Raw genomic sequence first — 25965 nt, forward strand, 5'->3', positions numbered from 1 at the left:
AGGTTTTGGGGGCACCACCCCAGATGTGGGAACAATATTCCATGGCAGGGCGGATTTGCGATTTATACAGAGTGAGCAGCTGTTTGGAAGAAAAGTGACGCCGAGAGCGAAAGAGAAAACCAAGTTTTTTAGATGCAGAGGAAGCAATATTTGTAATGTGCTTGTGCCAAGAGAGATTAGAAGTCAGCGTAATCCCCAAAATAGATATATCATTTTGCCTAGAAATCGGAGTGTCACTAAACATAAGCATAGGAGCAGAAGAATCCTTTTTGCGAGATATAAGACAAGACTGAGTTTTAGAAGGGTTGAAATCAACTAAGTTGTCTTTGCCCCACTGGAGAATTACCTGAAGATCGGCATTCAAGGAATTGGTAGCAGAATTTCGAGAAGTTGAAGCTGATTGATCAGGACAAGGTTTCTCAAAATGGAAAGTTGAATGCAATGTGCTATCATCGGCAAAACTATGGATAGGATTTCCAGTCAATGGAAGGTCATTGATATACAAAAGGAATAGAGTAGGGGAAAGCACTGAACCCTGGGGGACACCGGCATTAGTGGAGAAGTTAGAAGACAGAGAGCCATCTACCATCACCCTCAGTGAGCGATCAGAGAGAAAACTGGATAACCAATTACTAAAAACAGTTGGCAAACCATAAGATGGAAGCTTGTTTAGAAGACCTTTATGCCAAACACGATCAAAAGCCTTTGAGATGTCAAAAGCAACTACTTGTGTTTCACCGAACCTTTCCATTGAATTAGTCCATAAATGGGTAACATAAGCCAGAATATCACCAGTGGATCGACACTGACGGAATCCATACTGGCGATCGCTGATCAGACGGAAGGTTTCTAGGTAGTTTAAGAGTTGGCGGTTAATTGATTTCTCCATTACTTTAGAAAGAGTAGAAGTAATTGCAATGGGACGATAATTGGATGGGAGGGATTTGTCACCCTTTTTAGGAACTGGCTATATATGAGCAAATTTCCAAGAAGAAGGAAAAACACCTTTGGAATAAGAAAGTGAGAAAATGCGGCAAAGAATAGGAGTAAGTTCAGGAGCACAGGTTTTGAGAACAAGTGGAGAAATACCATCGGGACCTGGAGCTTTCCTAGCATCAAGATTCATCAAAATCCTTCTGATATCCTTTTGACGGAAGACCACAGGAGGCATTGAATGGAGCGTGTTGGAAATAGTGGGAGGTATTTTACCAAGATCATTAATACATGAGCTGGAAGAAAAATGGGATGCTAGCAGGTCAGCTTTATCCTTGGCTGAAGTGACAACATAACCATCTGGTTTGGACAGAGGTGGGAGCAGAGATGGGCAAAAGTTGCGGCCAATAGCTTTGGCAAGAGACCAGAATGTTCGGCTACTATTAGGGCAAGAAGCAAGTTTTCTACTCTTAGCCTGTTCAAACTCTAGTTTGGACTGATTAATAACTGCTTTACAATTGTTGCGAGCTTTGGTGTATGCAGAAAATGAAACTGAAGAGTTAGAAACAAGCCAATTACGATATGCAACATTCTTCTCTTGGACAGCCTTAGCACATTTATTGGAAAACCAAGGTTTAGATAAAGGACGAGATTTTAAAGTGGAGTGTGGGATAAAGGATTCCATTCCTGCAAGAATAATTTCACTGACACGAACTGAGCAAACGTTGACATCAGAAGTTTTGAGACAGTAATCCGACCAAGGAAAAGAAGAAAAGAAGTCTCGCAGGTCATCCCATTTTGCATTCTTGTAATGCCAAACAACACGAGGTTGGGAATAGCCATGAGATAAAGGTTCCATTGGAGAAGAGACAATCACCAAGTTGTGATCTGAAGTGCCTAAAGGACCTCTCACTTGGCCCGGTACTTAGAACGGTTGTTTGTGAGAAAAAGATCAAGCGTATTGGCTGTATAATTAGGATTGTCCGGTATTCTTGTAGGTAAATGAACAATCTGTGCTAGGTCATTAGTAATTGCAAAAGCCTCAGTATCTCGACATGCTGGGTCGGTGTGACTAGAAAACGGGAGCCAGCTGGAGTTTATTAAAATCACATAGGAAAATTACCTCACTGTTAGTAAAGTTGGACTGGAGAAAGTCAAGTTGCAAAGAAAGGAAGTCAAAGAGCTCCAAGTGATTAGTGGAGTTGGGAGAACGGTAGAGACAACAGATGAATTTGACACAATGAGGTAGAGAGATTTTAAGCCAGAGAAGATCAAAGAGAGGAGATTCCAAATTGCCAAGTCTCTGACAGGGAATATCAGAACGGACATATGCACAAGTACCACCTTTGAGGCAAAAGGAATCATACAGCGAATAATTTGGGCATCTGAGATGAGCAGTAGTTGAAACAACCGATAACTGAGATTCTGTCAGAAAAAGTACATGGGGTTTGGTTGACTGCAAGTGGAAATGGACATCGTTGAGATTAGAATTGACACCACGTATATTTGTGAAATGAATTAGGAAGTCCTTGGGAGGTTTAGATCTTTTCGCAGATAAGTTTGCTCTATTAGTTTGACAATTCATGGTGTATTCAATAGTAAGAAAAAGTGGATGGGACATGCTGTATGAAGTAATGAAATTTTTGGATATGGCGTACATGTGGTAAGAATATACCCAGATCCTTGACATAACGTGGCCTCGACAATGCTCCCCGCATACACACTACTCGGACTCCCTCCAGTCACTATCTGGCAGAGTAGAGGTAGCAAGATTATACACTAGCTGATCCGGAAGCCTCCTAGAGGCTTCCGGAAAACCAATAGGTTCGGTCTGGTGTACTAACTAGCGGCCGGCCTGTGAACACCGTTTTAGAGCTGTAGCCTCGAAATGTAAGGAATATTGAATCTCGCCACGACGTTCATCATAACCTCAAAAGTCATCAATCATACTGCATGATGGAAGAGATAGGGAAGGGTTGACCGGAACTTGGCTCTAGAGACTAAACATGGGTTCCATTATATAAAACGTATAATTACATATTTTACATATAAAATGAATATTAACTATTTATATTAATTTATTATTATTTATTAACTATTAATATTAATTATTATATTGCACTACTTCGAATAAGTAACGCTTCACCAAAGGAGAAGACTGTTGTTACTTGTTCTCAGCGTTACTTATTCGAAGTAGTGCAATATCATGGCAACTCGTTGTGAAGGTATTCACAACATGAGATATAACTTCAACGATGCCGCTTTTGCATATTTTTGCTAATCAGAGTTTAGCCGCATACTAATATGATGCGTTTGCACTAACTTGTACGTTGTCTAAATCTCTCGCAGCCTGAGGCTAAAGCCCTTAACACATTTCAGTATTAGCATATGTTAATGTGTGAATCTAACATTCAGTTTACCTTGAAGGAGACAAAATCTTCCCTTCCGTTCTTAGACGTAAAAGTCAAGCGTATGGGCCTCCACATGGAAACCCCTGTGTATAGGAAGCCGAGGTATCGGTTCACACACTTTGCCAGTGTTCATGATATATGCACACAAGGCCGTACGGCTCGCGTCTTGTTACATCGTACTTGGTCCCACTGCAGTAGGGCGACTTCTAGATTTTTTTTTTTTTTTTTATGAAAACCTCAAACACGAAAGGTATCAAAACCTATAGTACTTAGTACCGTGCATGGGTTGAAGGAGAAGTATGGGGGGGGGGGTTATTCCGGAAACTTTGCTCTAGAGACTAAACATGGGTTTCACCACTTCAAGCCTCCAATAAGCAAAGTGGATAGTAAGAGATTGAGCTGGTGAAACATGATATCTTCAAGTGTGCCTTTCTCGAGACAATACTGGACAAGTTTAGTTCCCTTTCCTCCTCCCACCCGCTTGTTTCACGTTCCCCGCAGTCATCTATGATGTTTATCCCTTTTCACCCAGCCATTTCCTGTATTATTGAGCAGATTCTGTGAGTGGAAGGGGTCAAGTGCATCTAACTTCCGGCCTTAATCTTGACAGTGGCCTCGCAGGTGAAACCACCCTTGCCGATCTTCATACAGAGCAGAATGGGTTATCACACAGACTCTTATCTCCTACACCGTGCAGTATGATGGATTTCGTTCGAGATGCAATCTTTCTTATACTTCAAGGATGCAGCTCTAAAACTGTTTGCGCAGGCGGGCTTCATAGTCCTATAGCTTCATCGATCCTACTGGTAATTCTCTAAGAAGTATACGGATCAGCTAGTGTATAATCTCTCTGCCTGTAATCTACTAGCTAGTGACCTGAAGGCGTCTGGATAGCGTGTATGCGGTGGGGGTATATTGTTGACGCCACATTATGGCAAAGAGCTAGTATATTCTTGCTGTGTGTAAGCCATATTCAAAAATTTCATTACAATATGTCACCCTCTACTTTTACCTTATCTACTGAATTCATCATGGCTAGTCAAACTAATAGAATAAATCTGCCAAAAAATCTAATCCTCATTTATTTTACAAATATATGCGGTTTCAGTTCCAAACTCAATGATGCCCATTTCCACTCACTGTGTGTCAAATCCCACTTCTTTTTCTGAGAGAATCTGAATTATTGGTTGCTTCTACCACTACCCATCTCAGTTAATCCTAATTATTCGCTATACAATTCCTTTCGCTTCAAAGATGGTACTTATACAAATGCCCGTTCTGATAATCTCTGTAAAGACTTACCAATTTGGAAGCTCCTCTCTTTTCGATCTTCTGTGCCTTAAAATCTCTCTATTCATTCTGTAAAATTCATCTGTTGCCTCTATCGTTCTCCCAACTCCACTAGTCACTGGCTGCTCTTTGGATTCCTATTTTTCAAACGAGACCTTCTCTAGTCTAACTTTCCAACAGTGAGGTAATTTTTCATGGTGATTTTAATGTCCCCAGCTCCAGCTGATTTCAGTTTTATAGTCACACAGACTCAGTCGGTTGAGATGAGGAAGCTTTTGCAAATACTAATCATCTTGCACAGATTGTTCATAAATCTAGCAGAATATCAGAGAATCCTAACCACACACACACACACACACACACACACACACACACACACACACACACACACACACCACAATGCTCGATCTTTTTCTTACAAAGAACCCTTCTAAGTATACGGCCAAGGTCAGTGCTGCACTAGGCATCTCAGATCACAATTTGTTGATGGTTTCTTATCAAATGGAGCCTTTCTATAGCAGTTATTCTCAGCCTCGCGTTGTTTGGCATTACAAGAATACGAAATTGGAATGGTCTGCAGGATTCCTATTCTTGTTTTCCCTAGTTGGATTACTATTTAAAATCATCTGATGGGTTAAACCACCCTTTATTCATATTCCACATTAAAATCTCGTCCTTTATCTGAACTTTGGTTTTTCCAACAAATGTCCTAAGGCTGTTCGAGATAAGAATTTTGCATATCGTACTTGGCTAGCATCGAAATCTTCAGGTTCATTTCCTGCCTACACTAAAGTGTGTAGCAATTATAAAGTAGTTATTAATCAATTCAAAATTCATTTTGAACAGGTAACAGTTTAGGATTTCTTATTTTAGGTTTTGATTCAGTAGTTTTTTTTTTTTTTTTAGATGGGTAGGGAGTTATTTGACTTAGTATATCGCGAAATAGCTGAAGTATACATCTACAATGAAGGGGCTACATGCTTTCAGAATGTGTCACGGAATCCTACTCTTGCTTTATTAGCAGTGCGTTGATGGCCTCTGTTAAAGATTGATTGGTCAAAATTTATACGATGCCACATGACGGTCATTCTTTGGATATAGCGGTCTTATACAAGACGTAGAGTATTATTTGTTTGACGGGGTAGTTGTAAGTCAAGTGTACACAATCACAGAATTTTGGAAAAAGGGTTCCGAATCACTGAATATACCTATCCAGACTGTATTCCCTGATCGGGAGAACATTCATGTGTAGAATACGCCTATTCAGAAATTCATTTTCAGGAAGACAAAAAATATGATATAGTAGTTTAATTTTCTTACCGAGAGTCCTCTCTGGAAAGTCATATTGCCGAGAAAATATCTCATCATCCGAATTATAGTTGCGCCCTGCAAAAGAAGTGGTATCTAATCATGACGATGCAGAAATCATAATTTTTTATGCATAATCATAAAAATCATAAAATAAAATACACTCAGTGTTCCCTGAATTATGACCTCCCCATTCGACTACGCTGCTTAGCTCGCAGGATAAAAAGCCGAACAGCTTCGTACGTTAGAGCAGTAGTAATTTATTTTTGTAGTGCAAATCAAAATGATAAATTAGCAGTTATGGGACGTAGTAAATAACGAAGTTTCAAAACGGCATGACTGTGTGAACTCATGCGTCGTATCAGGGCCGCATTCAACGCTACGGCCAAACTGGCCATGGCCTGGGGCCTCACCCGAAGAGTTTCCTCATTTTCAGTGTAAATATTTCTAAAGTAGTGATAAAAGTTTCTAATAATAAACCTAAACCAAGAAAACGTGCAATATAGAAGCATTCTTAAACTTAACTTTAAGTGTTTAAATTTTATTCTTATATCTTTTTATTGTATAATAAATAAGTTAAAAGTTTCTGTTAATGTTTTTATTATTACTTTATTTTTCGAGTCAAAATACATAAAACATTTTTGACCCCTTAGTTTGCATTTTATCAAAGAATTATTATTCACATTATAAATATAAAAACCTATGAAGTGTTTGTATTTATATGTATGTGTGTAATATATATACCGGGTCGTTATAAAATAAGTTTCCCTATTCAAGAGATCCTAGTGTCAAAACAGTTAAAGTTAGCGCTATGAAAATCGGTGGGTTATTCATTTAGGGTATGTTATATTTGTACGCTAATTGGAAGCAGTAGTTTAACAGGTCTTGATATATCTGCTTATTGATATATCAAGACCTGTTAAACTACTGCTTCCAATTAGCCTACAAATATAACACACCTATAGAAGCATACCATATGTGGATTAGCCATACATTCGCCTTATTCAAGCATAAATATGCATTGCACAGTTCAAATGTATATTATCAAGGTAAATACTACAACTACACAAATCTGGAAAGACACTTGAACAACTACTGCAACCACTGATGCATAATATACATAACAGCAAAATCATAGGCAACAACCAACCCGTATTAAAATTTTTGCAAAGTAATAAAGTCAATAATATTCAAACCTTTGATTTCCATAGCCTATTTACCAGTATCAATCAAATCAATCTCAAATCGGTACTAAAAGATATCTATGATAAACATAAGGACTTTATTTCCTGCAACACATATTACTGGACTAAATTATGGACTAAATTAAAACAAAAACTGCTAGAAATACACCAATACTTTGTAATCACACCGGTAGATAAAGCAGCCAATAATTTTGCATTCATTTGCAAATATTTTTATACACATACTTTAACTAATGAACTTAACTCAAGCAATACTTACAAGCCGATATCCAGTACATGTAATATCATTACAAAAAAAGTAAAGCTCAACTTAAGCAATTACAGCTTACCTTATATCTACTTCATTCCTAAATTTCATAAAAAACCAATAGGCTTCAGATTCATAACCTCATGTAAAAATAGCTATGTACACAAATCTGGAAAGACACTTGAACAACTACTGCAACCACTGATGCATAATATACATAACAGCAAAATCATAGGCAACAACCAACCCGTATTAAAATTTTTGCAAAGTAATAAAGTCAATAATATTCAAACCTTTGATTTCCATAGCCTATTTACCAGTATCAATCAAATCAATTTCAAATCGGTACTAAAAGATATCTATGATAAACATAAGGACTTTATTTCCTGCAACACATATTACTGGAACAACATACTGAACTTATGTATTTCCAATAACTTCATATATGATGGTAACACAGTATTATCAACAAACCAATGGAACACCTATGGGCAGCCCAGCCTCATGCATAATAGCCAACCTATATCTATACTGGTCAGAAACCTCATTTCCACAGGACCTAATCCTATTCAGATATATAGACGACCTCATAGTAATCAACTGCCCGAATTTCATCCAGGATTATGGACATTTATACCCTAACGAACTTGTACTAGAAAGAACAAACAATTCTGATACAGCAGCCCATTTTTTGGATCTAGACATTAATTTAAATAATGGTATAGCCTCCATCAATTTGTACAACAAACGTGAAGCTTTCAACTTTAGCATAGTAAACTTTACACAATGGAATTCCAATATTTCCAAACAGGTACATGCTAATGTTATCCTAGCACAATGCATCAGAATAGCAACAATATGCAGCGACAAAACAACAGCTATTGATAACATCAGAATATTATACAGTAAACTAACCAAAAATCTTTTTCCTATTGCATATCTGCATCATCATATCAATAAAGCCCTTAACATATTAAGGCACAAGAAATTAATAAATATTAATATAAACAGCATTATTAACTTATAATTATTCCCATACGCATCAAGTATGTATATAGTGTAAATACAATACACTAGGCCTCTTTGGTGTCTTCCGGTCTAGAAAACTTGTACCCACCGATTGGCCTGACATAGTGTATTTACCTTGTAATTATCTTATAATTATTTTTTAAACCTATCTTGATTTATTTATTTAATTGTTAATTGTTATTTGATTGTAACTTAAATGTACACAGTTACACTTTTAACACAACGTACGTAAATACTTTATATTTCTTATCTATCCCGGATGTTTGAGCAACTCCACCGCATACGTAAATTACATAATATACAGACAACAAAATCGTCTAACGCTAGGCGCCGCTAGCGTTTCTACGCATATATACACGGATTAGCCTCCGGCTCAGTCTTTTCTGTCAACCCGTCCAGTAACGGTAAGTTCTTGTCATTCGGACACTCCCTTCCTTTGTCTTCACTTTCATAGCGGTCTACTTACTTCTGTAAGGTCATCCATGTTCTGTATGTAATACATTAGTAACACATAATAGTTTTACATAACTTGTATTTTATTTATTCAAAATTTGTATTCTAAATTATTTTTACCACGTGGCTTCTTACACGTGCTCTTTGACATACAGAACATGTCAGAAACAGAAGTAAGTATTGCTGTTCTTTTTCATAATTTTGGTGGATGACCTCTGAAGAAGACACAAAAATTATGAAAAACACTGCAATGCTATTTCCACCTTGGTCGTTGTTTTTTCAAAATTTGCTTTTTGTTTCTTCTTTTTATATCGTCACACTCTTTTATATCGTTACACTTTTTCTTTTCCTTTTTTCCACCCTTTGTTCAACACATATATCGCTCCCAGGATACACGGTATTTTCATTATTAGCACCAGTTAAATTCTATATTTAAATTCTATACATATATATATAACTACTACATTCTACACATAACAATAAAAATAATTTTATGTATATATTATGGTTGTAGGGTACCTTTGCTCTTGCAGTGTCCCTGATCCATAATCCATATTATCGCACTTCAAATCTAACTTCTCTATTTATTTTTAATTTATTTTTAATTTTTATTATTTGTAATAATTATATATATATATATATTTTTTTTTTTCTACAGATCGCTTCCCCATACTCTAAATGACATACCCACCGATTTTCACAGCGCTAATTATAACCGTTTTGACGCTAGGGTCTCCTGAATAGGGAAACTTATTGTGTAACCACCCGGCATATATATAAATATATATATATTTTTTCCCCCTCACTCACTCATTCATCTTTTTTTTTTTTTTCTTTTTTTTTCGTACACACCAGAGAAGGGATGAAATAGTGTGTAGTTGATAGTATGAACCAGAGCTATAGTGCTCAATACGTTCTACGTTGATATCAATATTTGTAAAAGAATAAGAGAAGTTTACCTCAATATAGTAAGTAGAACACTTCCGTATGATACTGAAGTGTTCTACGTATCATATTGGGAAAAACTTCTCTTGTTCTTTTACAAAAACTGGTGTGTAGTGTAAATTTAAATTCTGTAATTAAGCTAAATAAGTAAGAATATAAAAGATTAAAAATAGGATTAGTGTGTACTTAACGGGTTTGTGTTCTTTCTCTCACACGCTCTAATTCATTCTTCTGGCTTTCATTTCATTTGTTCGACTTACTTTCCGCACTGCACTCTCTGCGCACCTCAACTTACTGTTAAATTTCAGTTATGGTGCAGGCCAGGGGAGAATGCAGTGATAGTGTTGGTGTTGTTAGTAAATGTTTGTTAGTACAGTAGAACCCGGATAAGAAATTCCCGCATAAGAAGATTTCCCCTGTACTAGGTTTGGTTTCTTAAGTCCCAATTTCACCTCTATATGGTTTTTTTTTTTTTTTTGGTAGTTGTTGGCGCATCGGCTTCTGTGGCCATAATGCACCTCCCAAGGTTTTTGCAGTGCTTTGGTCCAAGCCCGAGGCGGGATTCGAACCTGCGACCTTTGGGTTGCTAGGCAGGCACTTTACCCACCCGGCTAGCCCGGTCGGCCTATATGTTGTAATGTATTATTTTCCCCGGGTTCGAAGTTTCCCGCATAAAAGGTTTGTGATCAAGAATACACAGTGTATTATTATAATGACGTTTTCCCACTTAATACGTTTTTAAATATATAATTTATTTATTTTTAATATTAAAAATATTAAACAATATACACATTTGGTAATAGAACAAGTTAGTGTCAAGAATCATTTCAGTTCATAGTAAACCACCGAATTAGGTGAAACGGCATCGTCTTTGATATTCATGTATCTCATATTGTGGAAGCCTTCGCAACGAGTTGCCCTGATATTGCACTACCTCCAATAAGCAACGCTTCGCCAATGGAGAAGACTAACGTTACTTCTTTTCGGCGGCAATGGGGTGGTCGTATCCACCGAGAATCCATTGGCGAAGTAGTAGTAGTAGAGGAGGCATGTGATGCAAGAAAGCAAGCTTTTGTAGCACCAGCCAAAAAACAAAACAAAAAACACCATTTCTCCATTCCATCCAAAAGTTTGTCCAGTTCCTCCTTGAATTTATTTAAGCTATCAACTTCCACAACACCAGATGGAAGTTTGTTCCAGCAATCAACTACCCGCTGGCTAAAGGCAAATTTCCGCACATCGATTCTATAACTGTCTTTCCCCAATTTGACTTTATGCCCCCTCAGGTTCGTAATCTGAACAAGAGGAAGAATCTCATCAGAATTCAGCGTGCTCAACCCATTGAAGGCTTATACACCTAAATAAGATCACCTCGCAGCTGCCTGGTCTTCAGATGGTCTCCAATTTGCAGCATTTAATCCTTTCTTGGTAAGAGGATCTCTTCGTTCCCCTCACCAACTTGTTGTCCTTCTCTGTATTCGCTGAAGCAATTCTACATCCTAAAATGAGGCCTCCAGACTTGTACGCAGCACTGAAGGAGGGGCTTGACCATTGCCCTACACAAAGGGATTATCAGCTCTTTTTCCCTACTAGAAAAATTCCTGTATTGCCTTTTTGAGAATCCATTGTCGAAGAATTGCTTATTTGAAGTAGTTCAATATCAGGGCAACTCGTTGTGAAGACATTCACAATATAATATATAACAGAAACGATGCCATTTCACCTACTGCAGTGGTTTAGTACGAACTAAAATGATGCTTGGCACTAACTTGTTCGATTAGTGAATTTTCCGTAGTCTGAGGCTTTCAGTGCTAAAACCTTTTTAGTATAAACATTTTGATATTATGGAAGTGACATATCGCAAACGTTTTCATCGATATCCATAATCGGATACGTAGACCACGTGAAGCGTTAAGTTCCGATGGTCGTGAACAGTTCTGAATTGCTTAGTGCATTTTTGCTCTATCTTATTTTAATTGAGACCTTTAAACGTAAGTTAAAACTGCAAAGGAACTCATTCTTCCAACTTGATAATGGGTTTAATGAACAGAATGTTAAACAATTAGAAATCCTCAGTTTAAAAATGTTTCCCATAGGCAGGGTAAAATATTTATAAATTCTGAAATAGTACTTAAAAATGATCTTTAACTTAAGTATGTGTATCTTTTCATTTTTATTTGTGTAGTTAATATTTCATACCCTTACATGACATAAAGTTATGAAATATTAACTACACAAATAAAAACGGCTAAGAAGGAAAAATGACTTTTCCTTCTTAAAAGTTTTCCCGCGTAAGAAGTTTTAAACTTCCAGTCCCTTGGAAAACTTCTTATCCGGGTTTTACTGTATTATCTTAGTACCTATATTATATATTTTCTTTTTACCTATATTACTTAGAGTGTTGTGCTGAACTAAAGTGGCTGAGTTAGTCGGTCTCAGGAGAGGGTAGGTTTTTCTCCGGAAACTCGGATTTTTTTGTCCAGCAAACAGCGAGTCGATCACAGAGCACAGACAATTTTCAGACATTACATACGGTGCAATATGCCTTAAGTTGATGATGCGCCAAAAACCCAACAACAACATTGTGTAGAACTATTCTGCAAGATCACACTTAGTGTATCGATGCTTCTTTCATGATTTGATCTATTTAAGATTTTGGTAAAAAAACAGTTACCAAAATCAATAGTATGAATTAACAAAACGAAATGTATGCTTTAGCGTGACGTACAAAACTAAAAGAAACAAAACCAGAAACTGGTTTTGTTTCTTTTAGTTTGTCCCCTGTAGTTTTTACATGAGCCGCTAAAGAGATTGGAGGATGTTAAGAAAACGTTAACATTTCCAATGTTGTTTACTTCTCCTGACTTTTGAATGAAACCATATTTTGGTCTAAAATATAGTGTATAGTGTTCGTGTCTAACGGCACCGGGGGTTCTCCCATCTCCGCGTTGCTTTCATTGTATTTGTAACAGTTCACTGTAAAGGCCAGAGATTTAAAAGTGTATGGATTTTGTAAGTGTAGTGTTGTGTATCGTAGTTCCTCTGGCCATTTAGCCTAGTCCCCTGCTGGAGCCCAACATTGTCCACACTATGCCTCGTGGAGGCAGAACAGGTACTAAGTAATTTCAAGTTTTCACTCTGGCAGGTCCTGCCACCTAATTTCCTGGGATTTCAGTGGCAAGGATCTAAAAAAAAAAATTAAAAAATAATAAAAATAATAATAATTTAATAGTATTAGAAAGTAGTCGTTGAAAAGTTAAGCCGAGAGGGGTTTTCGTATGCAGTTGGAATTTTGACAAATTTTTAAAATTTTGACACTGTGTGGGGCGTTCGCTGGTGTTTAGGCAGAGTAGGGGGGAGACTGAAGACAGGGGGGAAAGTCAGAAATATGGAGTCAATAGGAAAGGCGACCTCAGGTCAGTGGGGCATGCCCCACAAGAAGGGAAGGAGACGGTGGCAAGGAGGGGAGGACCGTCACCTATCCCCTCGCCGGGGGTTATGGGAGGAGAGTGGGATAGGCAAGAGAGCCAGCTCAGATCGCCAATAAAGCATAAATGCAGTGTGATTGCATTTAGTCAGTTTAGTTGATCGTCGTATCTGGGACAGTGTCCCGACCGTAGTTTCTAAGTGTCCAATCCTTGTATTTGTCATTCATGGGATGAGATTGCCGTATGAGAGTAATTAGTCCAATCAGCTGGGTGTCAGTGCATGCTCTTTGGTTTAGCCTTGTTATTCATGTGCAGGGCACCAACAGGTTTTGATTGATTCCAGTGGTCCTTACTGTGAAGTTGCCATCCTTCATCTGGCGCCTCCGTAGCCAGGTGGGAAGGAGCAGCAGTGCATAGCACACGCTTCTTGATTAGACCGGGATTCGAGCCCGTCACCACCAAATACGGAGGATGCAGAAAGGTCAGGGAATGACCACCGCATATCCGGAGCAATATGGCCTTAGTTGCTAATGCTCCTAAAAACCAAATAACAAATAACATCCTTCATCTGTCTATTTATTAAGGGTGTCGTTGCATCTTTGGTTCTATTCTTTAATCAGGAGGGCTAAGCAGTCAGAAGGGTTGTTCGTAGCGTGTCTCTAGTTAGTTGGAGTTGAATCTCTGGATCCTAAAATATAAAGTGTAAAGAGTGTTTAGGGTCAAGTGGCACCAGAGGTTTTCCCCATCTCCGCGTAGTTTACATTGTCAGGTGATACAGTACACTGTAAATTCTTTTTTGTTTGTTTTTTTAGGAGCATTAGCAACTAAGGCCATGTTGCTCCGAGAATATGCGGTGATCATTCCCTGACCTTTCCGCATCCTCCGTATTTGGTGGTGACGGGCCCAAACCCCGGTCTAATCAAGAAGCATGTGCTACGCACTGCTGCTCCTTCCCACCTGGCTACGGAGGCACCAAGTACACTGTAAAGGCCAGAGATTTAAAAGTGTGTGGGTCTTTGGGTGTGTAATGTCATATACCATTGTTCTTCTGGCCGTTTAGCCGCCAGACTTCAAGTGAGGCCCGACGTTGCCCGCACTTCGCGCCGTGGAGGCAGACCAGGTACGCAGTAGTTAGTTTACTCTGGCAGGCCCTGCCACCTAGTTTCCTGACATTTCAGTGGAGAGGACCTAAAAAAAAATTTCGTTAATTGCGAAGCGAGAGCGCTTGAAGTATGAAAGGCCGAAAAAGTGGGCGAGAGTGATTTGAAAAAAGTTAGATTTCGACGTGTGGGCGTACGCATATAGATTGCATATAGAGAATATTTCCCATATATATTCTCTATATGCGCATAGCTTGCATATAGAGAATATTTCCCATATTTCGGCCTTTCTCCCTACCTAGCTTGCAGGTAGGGAGAAAGGCCGAAATATGGGATCGATAGTGAAGGCGTCAGATGTCAGTGGAACATGCTCATGCCCCAACAGAGGAAAGGTGAGGGGTGGAGAGCAGGGGGGACAGGGGACCGTCATCCCCCCTTCCCGCAGGGGAGGGGAGAGACAGTGAGCCAGGCTAGGGAGCTGGCTCAGATCGCCAGTATGGCTCTGCAATAGCATTTCTGTTATTAGTTATATCATGGATAGAAATGTCCAGGCAGATTCCAGTGCCAGGGCTGGCTGTCCATTCAGTGCATATGTCATTCCCAGGATCGGGTCTCATCGAGGGTAATTTTGGTTACCTAGGTTTCCAGCTGAGCTCAGTGCTCGCTAGTTGTCTGTCAGGTGGAAATTTTCACTTACAATCTCACTGTTTCATCCTAAAATATATGAGGTTAAGGAAGCAGCAATATGCTTGGTTCTTAGATCACTTCTAGTAATACTAGCAAAGTGTTAATAGAATTTATCTCGTACCGCCATTTCCAAATTAAACTACCACACCTTGTGGAACAGGACAGGTTTAGAATGTCATTCACTGGGAAGAATTTTTAACGGCTTTACCACAACGTGGTTTTATTTATGAAAAATCGGGTTTTTCGTGCACACTGGAGAATGGATACAGTTGGAAACACAACGTATATGAATGTTTTGTTCAACATAAACCTATCAGTGCTTTGGTGCTTAACGCAAATTACACTGCTTAGCAGCAATACACTGATCAGCAAAATGAACAGAACATAATGTTTTTCATTAATATTTTATTGTGAACAGTGTCGCCGAAGAAGAATATTTGATATAATAGGCATCCGCATGCAAATTCCGTGAATCCAATAGAAATCCCTACCACCGTACAGAGCAGCACATTATAAAAATTATTCATGCCGATAAAAACACGGGTTGCGACTACATTACGCCATTCCCGTTTTTTGGCTTTCACAGTGGGACAGCCACATCTCCAGTAGTTAGGATGGCAAGTTATCGTCGTTTAGATATTCTTTGAGATGGCGGGCCATTGGATGACTTGAAGCCAAGCAACTGCAGGTGCCTGTAGCAAGTGCCCTATGGAAGTGGTTTCGGAAGATATGAACCATAGCAAAAAGAGCTGGCCAAGGTCGCCCGAGGGATACGTCAACCAGAAAATACCGCTATCTGGCTCTAACAGAAAGATGGGACCCTACGATGTCATGTCATCGACTATCTCTTGAGGTTTCTGCCGCCACAGCGGAAAAGATTCCCAACATGGCTGTATTAAGATGGCTCAGTTGAAGTGGACTCTATGCAAGGAAGCCAATAGTTTGTTTCCCATTAATCTAAACTAACGCAGAACTCGGTGAAACTGCCACTATGAACATGTGACTTGGAGGCATAACAAATGTGGTACAGTTCTGTTCTCTGATGAGTCCCATTTTAGCCTACAAGCAGATTCTTTCTCTGATGTCCATATAATGGTACTGCTTTCCTCTTTTTCTACAAATTATTTCATCTGAAGAAAAGGAGGAATGCGGTACCATCATTCCAACAGCAGAGAAAGAGACACTAATGGTGGAGGCGGTCTTCTCGTTTGGGGAGGGGAAATAATGATCAACGGCCTCACCCCTCTTCTTATCGTTGAAAGGGGTACCATAACTGCGCAGAGGTACCGAGAACAGATCCTCGAACCCTATGTGCGAATTTTTAGGGGGCAGTTGGCCCAGATTTTCTTTTCATGCACGAAAAGGGCGCTGCACATAGAGCTCAAGTGATGGAGGAATATCTTGAAACTGAAGACATGCCACGACTGCCGTGGCCAGATTTTCTTTTCATGCACGAAAATGGCGCTGCACATAGAGCTCAAGTGATGGAGGAATATCTTGAAACTGAAGATATGCAACGACTGCCGTGGCCAGATTTTCTTTTCATGCACGAAAATGGCGCTGCACATAGAGCTCAAGTGATGGAGGAATATCTTGAAACTGAAGATATGCAACGACTGCCGTGGCCAGCACCATCAGCAGACTTAAAGCTGATTGAACATGTGTGGGCGTTTCATTGCAATGGGCGTTTCATTGCAATACCACACTGATAGCCAACTCCTCGTCACTTGGTGAGCTAAGTTCTGCGCTGATGGAAGAATGGGATTTAATGCATGGTTCACCGCTGTCAGGCATGTTTAGCCGTTGGTGTGGTATTGATGTCATGTGACCATATTTTCGAACACTGTATCTACTTCTGTAATGTGATCCTTTTGGTAATTTTTTTACAACCCCTATAAATGTCCCTTATATCTATGCCAGGTTTCTCGCTCTATCCCAATTTCATTCTCATTGTATGGTGCACTCCTATACCGAATTTTGACTCGCTTCATCACAAGCTGAACGAGTTATACCACTTTCTCTACGTGTTCTGTTAATTTTGTCGAGAAGTGTATTAAAACTGAAATTATGAAAATTTTGTTATACTGTTTTATCTAATATGAAAGTGAATATCAAAATCAAGATGACATATACTTATAATTTTTTGCTTTAGATGCCAAAAGAAATATCTACTAGTTCATATAATGCCAGTAGATTCCTCACCTTGCCATAAGAAATCCTGTCAAATATTTCATTGATTTCATCTGGATGTCCAACTGGTACAGATACCGGATGCGATGTCTTCAAACAGTCTAAGTCCATGACGTCCTGCAGATCATCCACTACAAACTGTTGCTCCTGTTTAATGATATCAATAGTTATATTTTAAATCTCATTTAACTTTGATAAAGTGCTAGAAACTATATTCAGAAAATATAATAATTATCGAACATTAGATCTAAGTTGTCAGCATCCTAGAACCATGGGCATAGAAAGCCACATATTTAGACACATAGTTACAAAGAAATATTTAAATCATGGTAAACAATGAGCTGCTTCCAGGAAAAAAAGTAATGAAAGAAAATACAATTTACATTAATCTGCGTATGTAAATATACCACCAAAATTAACTGTACACCTGTAGGTTTCAAAACACCATTTATTGATATAAATATGTAATCTCTAATTAGTACCGTGCATGGGTTGAAGTTTGAGATGATGAAAGATAATACTTATTGACATTTAAATTTCTATAGATTGTATTTTTCAGGAACTATGTGTGAAGAAAGGTAGTTCCGGAAAACGGAAATTTAAGGAATAAATGAGGAAAAAGAAAAGTTTGTTCTGTGAGTTTGAATTTGGGCAGTAAAGGGAAGCTAACTAGTTGCCGCACGTGTTTCGGAAGGGGAAGGCGAATAATAGAAGCCAATTCAGGAGAATAGTTCCCACGGAAGTATCTATAAAAAAGCATGCGGCAGAAATAGTACATCTATGAGACAGAGTGGAGAGACTATGTTAGAGATGGGTCATTGATTTAACAGAACTGCCCTCTTTTGAATGGAATCTAGAAGCCTGAGAGAGCTTATGGGGACAATGCTTCAGATATGGGAACAATATTCCATGGTAGGCGGATTTCAAATTTGTACAGAGCGAATAGCTGTTTAGAAGAAAAATAACATAGAGAGCGAAAGAAAAAAACCCAGTTTTTAGGTGCAGAGGAAGCAACTTTTGTGACGTGCTTATGTAAACAGAGATTAGAAGTCAGGGTAATCCCTAATAGAGATATGTGAAATTTGAGTGTCGTAGAAGATAAGCAGAGGACAATAAAAATTCCTTTTGCGAGATATCAGACAGGACTGAGTTTTATAGGGATTAAAATTAACTAAGTTATCTTTGCACCACAGGAGATTACCTGGAATTATTTAAGGAATTGGCAGTAGATATCGAGAAGTTGAAGCTGTTGTTGCAGGACAAGGTTTCTCAAATTGGAACGACCGCTGGCTGTGGTGGAATGCAATGTGGCATCATCAGCAAAAGAAAAAGGATACGATTCAATGGAAGAAGATTACTAATATACAAGTAGTACAATTTCAAAGTACCACCTTCGCGATAGAGTGATCCATGCGTCGGCACCCACTAGTCACCGCGACTCTTTCGAATTCGGTTAAGTCACGACGTGTATCCATACTGACATCGAATTACCGTCTACGTGAATGCAGTGATGCAGTGTACCTAGATACCTGCCAAGTGGTGGGTTCGTCCACTAGCGAGAGGAGTGACAGCGTCGCCTTGCCCAGGAACGAGGTATCCCATGCATTCTGTCCTTTCAGTGTATATATATCATCAACTAGAAGCGAAAATATAACTGACACTATACTAAGTAGTATCAATTATAATAAGCCGAAATACGTAATAAATAATGATTCGACTCTATGCTATTTAAATAAATAATTATGGGATTCTATGCTATTAAATTAATCCACTAAATTATTAAATAATTTAATATATTATATGTATTTTATATATACACACACATATTGACTAAATACATAGATGTACGCGTAGTACGCGTAAAAATAGGTACTTCGACGGGGACTGACCCCATCAATGCATAAATAAAAATGTATTTAGTGGACTCACTCTCTGTTTCTATGAATCTCATACTATCATTACGTAGATCTATGAAAGCTAGAAAAATAGCTTATAATGAAGTATCGCCATAGATAATAAGTTACACTGCTATGCAAAATTTAAGGACCAGTCAGGTTTGCACCTGTAGCTTCTCATATGAGTGGCCCGGATATGGGAAAAGCATACCAAATGAACCTCGTGAGGTACAGCAATGATGAATGAAACAACACCGACACAACAACGGAAACAAAACCGCACAGAGGGACTTTATTCAAAAATGGCAACATACACTTGGCTGCATGATACAGATGCATCACTGACAAAGATAGAACAAAGAGAAGAGGTGGTCTTCAGTAGGAGATATGACCACCCCTAATGTCAATGCATACTTAGAACAATGTTGTTGATAAGTTCTTGCGGTAACATCGTCCATTCCTCTGTCAGCACCATCTTCAGCTGGTGAACATTTTCTGGTGGGTGTGGACGTGCCGCTAGGCGTCTCCCCAGAGCGTCCCATATATGTTCGATTTAGATCGGCGGAACGGGCAGGCCAATACATACGACAATGTCCTCACCTTCCAAAAGCATATCAACAGCTGCAGTGCAATGGGGTGTGGTGTTATCATCCATAAACACGAACTCGGGGCCAATGGCACCTCGACACAGACGCACATTTAGGTAATCCTTCCCGAAACAGACGGGAAGAATTACCTCAGTACAGTAGCGTGCATCGGTTACAGTACCGTCTTCCAGTATTTGGAGTTGTGTACATCCATTCAAGATAACGCCTCTCCAGACGAGAACACCTCGACCGCCATATCGATCCCTTTCAGTGATGTTTACAAGGTGATGCCTCCGTAGCCGAGTGGTCAAGAGCGGGAGTGCAGTAGCACACGCTCTTTGAGTAGACCGGGATTCAAGCCCCTGACTGCTAAATACGGTCGATCTGCCAACCCGCACTGGAGCAGCATGGTAGATTATGGTCCATGTCCCTCAGCATGAATTGTTGAGGAGGCTTCCATCCTGCAGTGGGTTGATAATGGCTGCAGTTTACCTTTTTTTTTACCGTGTATCAACCTCTCGCCAGATTAGCTAACATCCAGAATCGCTGCTGAGACCGAATCTACTCTCATCAGTAAAGAATACCTTAAGTAAAGATTTAGTGGTTGTAACCTTTAGAAATAGTGTTGGTCCTTAAGTTTTGCACACCAGTGTATTATCTATATCGTATAAAATATGTAATAACGTATATTAATAAACATTAGGAAGGGTTAAATTTGCTGGTATCTCTCATAAAGGAATGTTAGTTCGACAGATTATAACTTCATTTTAATAACGAAATGATTTTTATAAAAGAACCTAGCCGATATTCTTACCGTTTCATCTTTCAATAATAAATGGGCGAACACGTGTTTCGAAGCCAGCGCTATGTACGCAGTCGCGCGCCTCTATGCTTTTTTTTATTGCAGCAGAATTTCTTAAAATTAACGTAATTTATGGCTTAATTAATCCAAATTAATTAGTTGATTAGTTAGTTCAGCAATTAGCTTTAATTAGTTAATATCAATTAGTTTAAGAGTAATTAATTTTACATATTTTTATATTCATACATTTTAGTGAATACTGTATATAAAATTTGATTAATGCATTTTCGGTTTATTTAATATGCATAGATTCATATCATTACTTTATCATTACTCTAGTATGTTCGTTACATGCTGGTGATATACACACACATTTTATAGAACTGTCAAATTTAGGATTTAATAATTACCTTTTCTAATACTTCGATCGCGTAGTGCCCTCGTGGTAGCACAGTTGGTAGGAATGCCATCCTCCCCATACCCGGTGGAAAAGACCTGCGTTCGAATCCCGTCAATGAAGGGATGAATTTTTACAGATCTTTTTCCAACGTGGCTGAATTAGTCGTCTCAGGCGATAGTAGCATGTTTTTTCCTCCGGGAAACTCGGGGTTTTCGTCCAGCAAACAGAAAAGCGATCTCAGAACACATGCAACTTGAAGGGACGGAGCAACATGGCCTTAGTCGCCAATAGCATTCACTGAAGACCGAGGACCTGATTCTTCTGTGACTGAAACCCTATGAAATGGACTGATTTTGGACTTATTATTACTGAAGACTGCAAATCATCGCGTAGTATTCAATTTCAAGTTTTGTGCAATCAAATATATGATTTTAATAAACATTAGGGATGGCTAAGTTTGCTGGAATCTGTCATAAAGGGACGTTAGTTCAACAGAATTTTCTAAATTTTCAGATAATTTGATATTTCCAAAAAATGAGGAGAGAAGTAATGACCTACACCAATCCAAGGATCCAATTCTTCTAATATAGATTGGACCCTAATGGTCTCATAAAGGCTGAACTCTCATTGTCTGAGAAAGATTAAACACTCATGGTCTCATAAAGATTAAACCCTCATGGAATGAAATGAATTACGACTGAATCTTAATTACACATTATACCTGATTGACCTTCTTAATGCCCTAATACTTCTGTTTATGACTGAATCCTAATGGAATAAACTGAATTTTGGCTGAATCTTGTTAGGCATTATACTTGATTGACCTTTTCCTGGACTTGGCGTTCAGTGTAGACCAAAGACCTGATTCTTCTATGACTGAAACCCTATGAAATGGGTTGATTTTGGACTTATTATTACTAAAGACTGCAAATCACACGACGAACTTCGCATTGGAACTGTGTTAATTATTGTCACAGACTGAACTCTTATATCTGTGATGTCTAAATTTGCAGATGATGTTAAAATTGGTAGAGTAGTTAATGATCACTGTCAAGCTGAGCTTCTTCAGAGAGACCTAGATAGACTTCAAGAATGGTCAGAAAAATGGCAGCTGTGCTTTAATCCAACAAAGTGTAAGGTATTACACCTGGGAAACAGTAATCCCAAAAAAACTTATTCACTTGGTGGAGTTCAACTAAACCCAGTACTGGAGGAAAGGGACTTGGGTGTTACGATACGGTCAGACATGAAATTCTCTGAGCATTGTAAACAGGTTGCAAGGAAGGCCCATGGTGTCCTATCGATGATCTATCGAACTTTTGCAAGTAGAGATAGGGACGTGATAATCCCATTATATAAGGCTTATGTTAGACCACACTTGGAATACTGTGTTCAAGTATGGAGACCGCACCTAAAGAAAGACATCGAGCTTCTTGAAAGGGTGCAAAGAAGGGTAACTCGCCTGGTGAGATCGGCAAAAGGGCGTCCTTATGAAGAAAGACTTCGAATATGTGGGTTGCAGAGTTTGGAAACTAGACACCTTAGAGGAGATTCGATTGAGGTGTTTAAGGCTCTGAGAGGCATCAGTAAAATGAATGAGGACAACATTTTCAAAGATTATAAATGATGCTAGAACTAGGGGACATAAATTCAAGTTACGCGGGGAAATGTTTAGATTGGACTGCAGGAAGTTTTATTTTAGCCAGCGAGTTATAAATTACTGGAATAAGTTGCCTTCATGGGTGGTAGAGGCCGACAGTTTGGGGAAATTCAAAGGTCATCTGGATAGTACTTTCGGGTAAGGGAAGCGCATAGGATGATAGGTTTAATTTCCTTTTTATTTATATTTTATTTTATTTTTTTATTTATTAATTATTATTATTTAGTTATTTATTTTATTTATTTATTTTTTTTTGTTTTTATTGTTCGGATTTTTTTTTTTTTTTTTTTTTTTGGCTGGTACAGCATAAGCCATAGGCTTTCTTGCACCATGCGGCCGTTACTAATACTAATACTAATACTAATCTCTGCCTGGAAGCTGATTGATCTACAACTCCTCCTCTTCCTCTCTGACCTGTCAATGGGCAGGAATTTAGGGGACAGAATTTCTCCTAGCCTCATTTCAGTCTAGATTTTCCTGATTTCACCAGGTTCAACAGTAGTGATGTGGTGTTGACGCTTTTTGTGTAATCAGTACATGATTACAATGAAATTCATTGGCTCTGTTTCGGTAAACATATTTTACAGGAGGCCTTATAGTTATGTACTCAGCACATTGTATACGGTGGTGATGGATTGTCACAGATACGACCCTATACTAAAGACTCAGAGACAAAAACAATAATAATAATCCCATCGATTTGATATATGAGAAATATCTCCTCAGTATGCCACTATATTTTACTATATCTGTGAAATCTCAGCTTGTGCAAATTAATGATATAAATATCCCTTAGTCACACTAATAGCTATTTTATATCTATGTACGTATTAGCAAGACAATATGATAATCCTTCCAATAATTTATACAGCTTAGTTAATAATACTATTATTACTATTAATATATATACAATTAATACAGTAATTAATAGTTTTATATTAGTCGCATAATAAAATAGGCATTAAAGTGCCTAATGGCTTACATCATTTGTAAAATACAAACTGGCATAGTCCTTTCTGAAAAGCAACTACACAATCTTTTCGATCTCACGTTCAATCATAGAGAATTCTAATATACTTCTTCTTCCAGTCACGTAACTCCCTGAGGAACTGTTGTGGCCACCAACAAATTCCTCCAAATGCATCGATCTTGTGCTCTACGAGCGGCATAGCAAAATATCACAGCAAAAAATGCCCAGAAGTTTACTAATCCCATCCTTCCACCTAGTTGAAGATCTTCCTCTGCTCCTCTTCCCCTCGATCTTTCCTTCCATTATATTCTTCAACAGAAAGTTTTCCCTCCTTGTTATGTGTCCAAAAAATGTGTGTTTTCTTCTGTTGATGCTATGAAGAAGAATTTAGGCCTGCCAATTTTATTCAATACCCACTCATTTTGTTCTTCGATTAAGGTAAGAGACATGTAGTTTTCTCCTGTAACACCACATATCAAATGCCTCAATTTTCTTCCTGTCAACCCTTTTCAGGTTCCATCCTTCGCATCCGATTATAGCGGCACTTAGATCCACTTATAGTAGCAACCGGAAAAATTAACGAATTAATGATTATCAGTTTCGTCTTTAGGGGCAAATCTCCATAATTTCGTCAGATCAGTGACCAACGTTTTAGCAATTGCCTGTCGTCTCTTCCTGTCGTTATTTGAACAGTCACTGTTTTTATTTATTTTTGACCCTAAGTAATCAAATTCATCAACTTCTTCGATATCTTGTCCATTATCCTTCACTTTACTAGAATCCAGATTATCATCAGTCACTATCATTTTAATTTTACACAGATTTAGAAGCAGTCTTTTTTTTCTTACTTGCTTCACATACCCTCCTCAGAGTTTCTTTAAGATGATTTTTGGAATTGCAAATTATCACAGTATCATCTGCATAACGAGGGTTGTTTATCTTCAGTCCTCCAATTTTGATGCAAGTGTCTAAATCTTCCAAAGCCTCACGCATTATATCTTCAGCGTAAAGATTAAAAAGATGAGGTCACAAAATGCAGCCCTGCCTGACACCTTTACCGATTTTGGAAAAGTCTGCGTTTCCCATGTTCCTTCTCACAGTTCCTTCCTATTCCTAGCATAGTAGCTTAATCAGCTGAATTATGTGAATTGTGAATCCCATATTAGTCATCGTTACCCATAGTTTCTCATGTTGAACACAATCAAATGCTTTTGAATAATCTATAAAATACAAAACGACAGGAACATTGAATTCTTTGCATTTTTCAATAATCAGTTATAGACTAAAGATCTGATTTCTGGTTCCTCTGCCCTTTCTGAAACCTGCTTACTCTTCTAGCATTTCTTCTTCAAGTTTTCGTGAAATTCTGTTTAATGCGATTTTAAGAAGAATCTTGCTAGTATGAGAAATTAGACTAATAGTCCAATTTGAACAAATTGGACTATTAACAAAAAGAGTCCAATTTGAGGAAATTTTCAGATCTCCTTTTTTGGTAAAAAAAAAACCATACTATTATTTTTAGGCCGCCGGAATAATTAAATTCATCTGTCGTGCTGTGTGTCTAATGTCTGTTAATTGCGTGTGTTCTATGGTCGATTTATCTGTTTTGCTGGATGAAAACCCCTAGTTTCTGTGGGAAAAAACCTTACCATCTACGTCTGAGACCGACTAACTCAGCCACGGAGTGAAAAAAGCCCATTAAAGTTCCTCGCATCATCGATGGGATTCGAAGGGCTTTTTCACCAGGTGTGGGGAGGACTTTGGCAATACCATTGTGCTACACGTGCAGACCATTTTTTTGGTAAAGGGAATGAAAATTGATTTCTTCAAATCTGATGGCCACTGTCCCATTTACCAAATCTTTACAATAATTTTATGAAAAAACTCGACGCCCTTCACACCTGTGACTTTAATCAATTCTGCTGGGATTTCATCAAGGCAAGTGACTTGCCTTGATGAGTCACTTCATCAGTCATATGCATCAGTTCTCTGATGGCTTTTTCGACTTCTTCCTTCAGTGGAACGGTTCATGATCACACTCTTGAAAACGGGATGGCAGATAGTTAGTGTCAACAGGTGCTATGAAGAGCTGCTCACAGTGTTCTTTCCACCTTCCTTTAATTGGACGGAAGTTTTGTCTTAAGGACTTACTAACATACATCATACATCTTCCTAGTGACAGACTTCCTAGACATTATACATCTTCTTGGCGTTGTTCCGTTTGTTGTGGTATTCGATTCAAAGAACCTGTTTGTCCTGGCTTAAACAGCGCTTTATGAAGTTGCTCAGTTCCTCAACTGTTCGTTTCCATGTATGCCCTGGGCTTTTGCAGTTCTTCTCTGTTTAATAAGTTTAAAAGTGGTTTCTGTAATCCATGGCTTCCTAATCTTTTTCCTTTCTCTATCTATTTGCTGAATACTTAATA

At 38.4% G+C, this 25965-nt stretch overlaps 1 protein-coding gene across 1 annotated transcript in view; it reads right to left on the reverse strand.

Moving 5' to 3' along the window:
• The window catches only part of LOC150088284 (aminopeptidase N-like), a 488751-nt gene that overhangs the window by 214259 nt on the left and 248527 nt on the right, over positions 1-25965 (reverse strand). Inside the window, exons 7-8 of the mRNA XM_090369447.1 lie at positions 17239-17373; positions 5955-6020 (exon numbers count right to left, since the gene is read on the reverse strand). Of these exons, the coding sequence (XP_090225573.1) occupies positions 5955-6020; positions 17239-17373 (201 nt within the window). The remainder of the gene's footprint in view (positions 1-5954; positions 6021-17238; positions 17374-25965) is intronic.

The sequence above is a fragment of the Mastigoproctus giganteus genome, chromosome 3, assembly GCF_048544385.1.
Source record: "Mastigoproctus giganteus isolate SK-2022 chromosome 3, ASM4854438v1, whole genome shotgun sequence".
NCBI classification, from domain to species: domain Eukaryota; kingdom Metazoa; phylum Arthropoda; class Arachnida; order Uropygi; family Thelyphonidae; genus Mastigoproctus; species Mastigoproctus giganteus.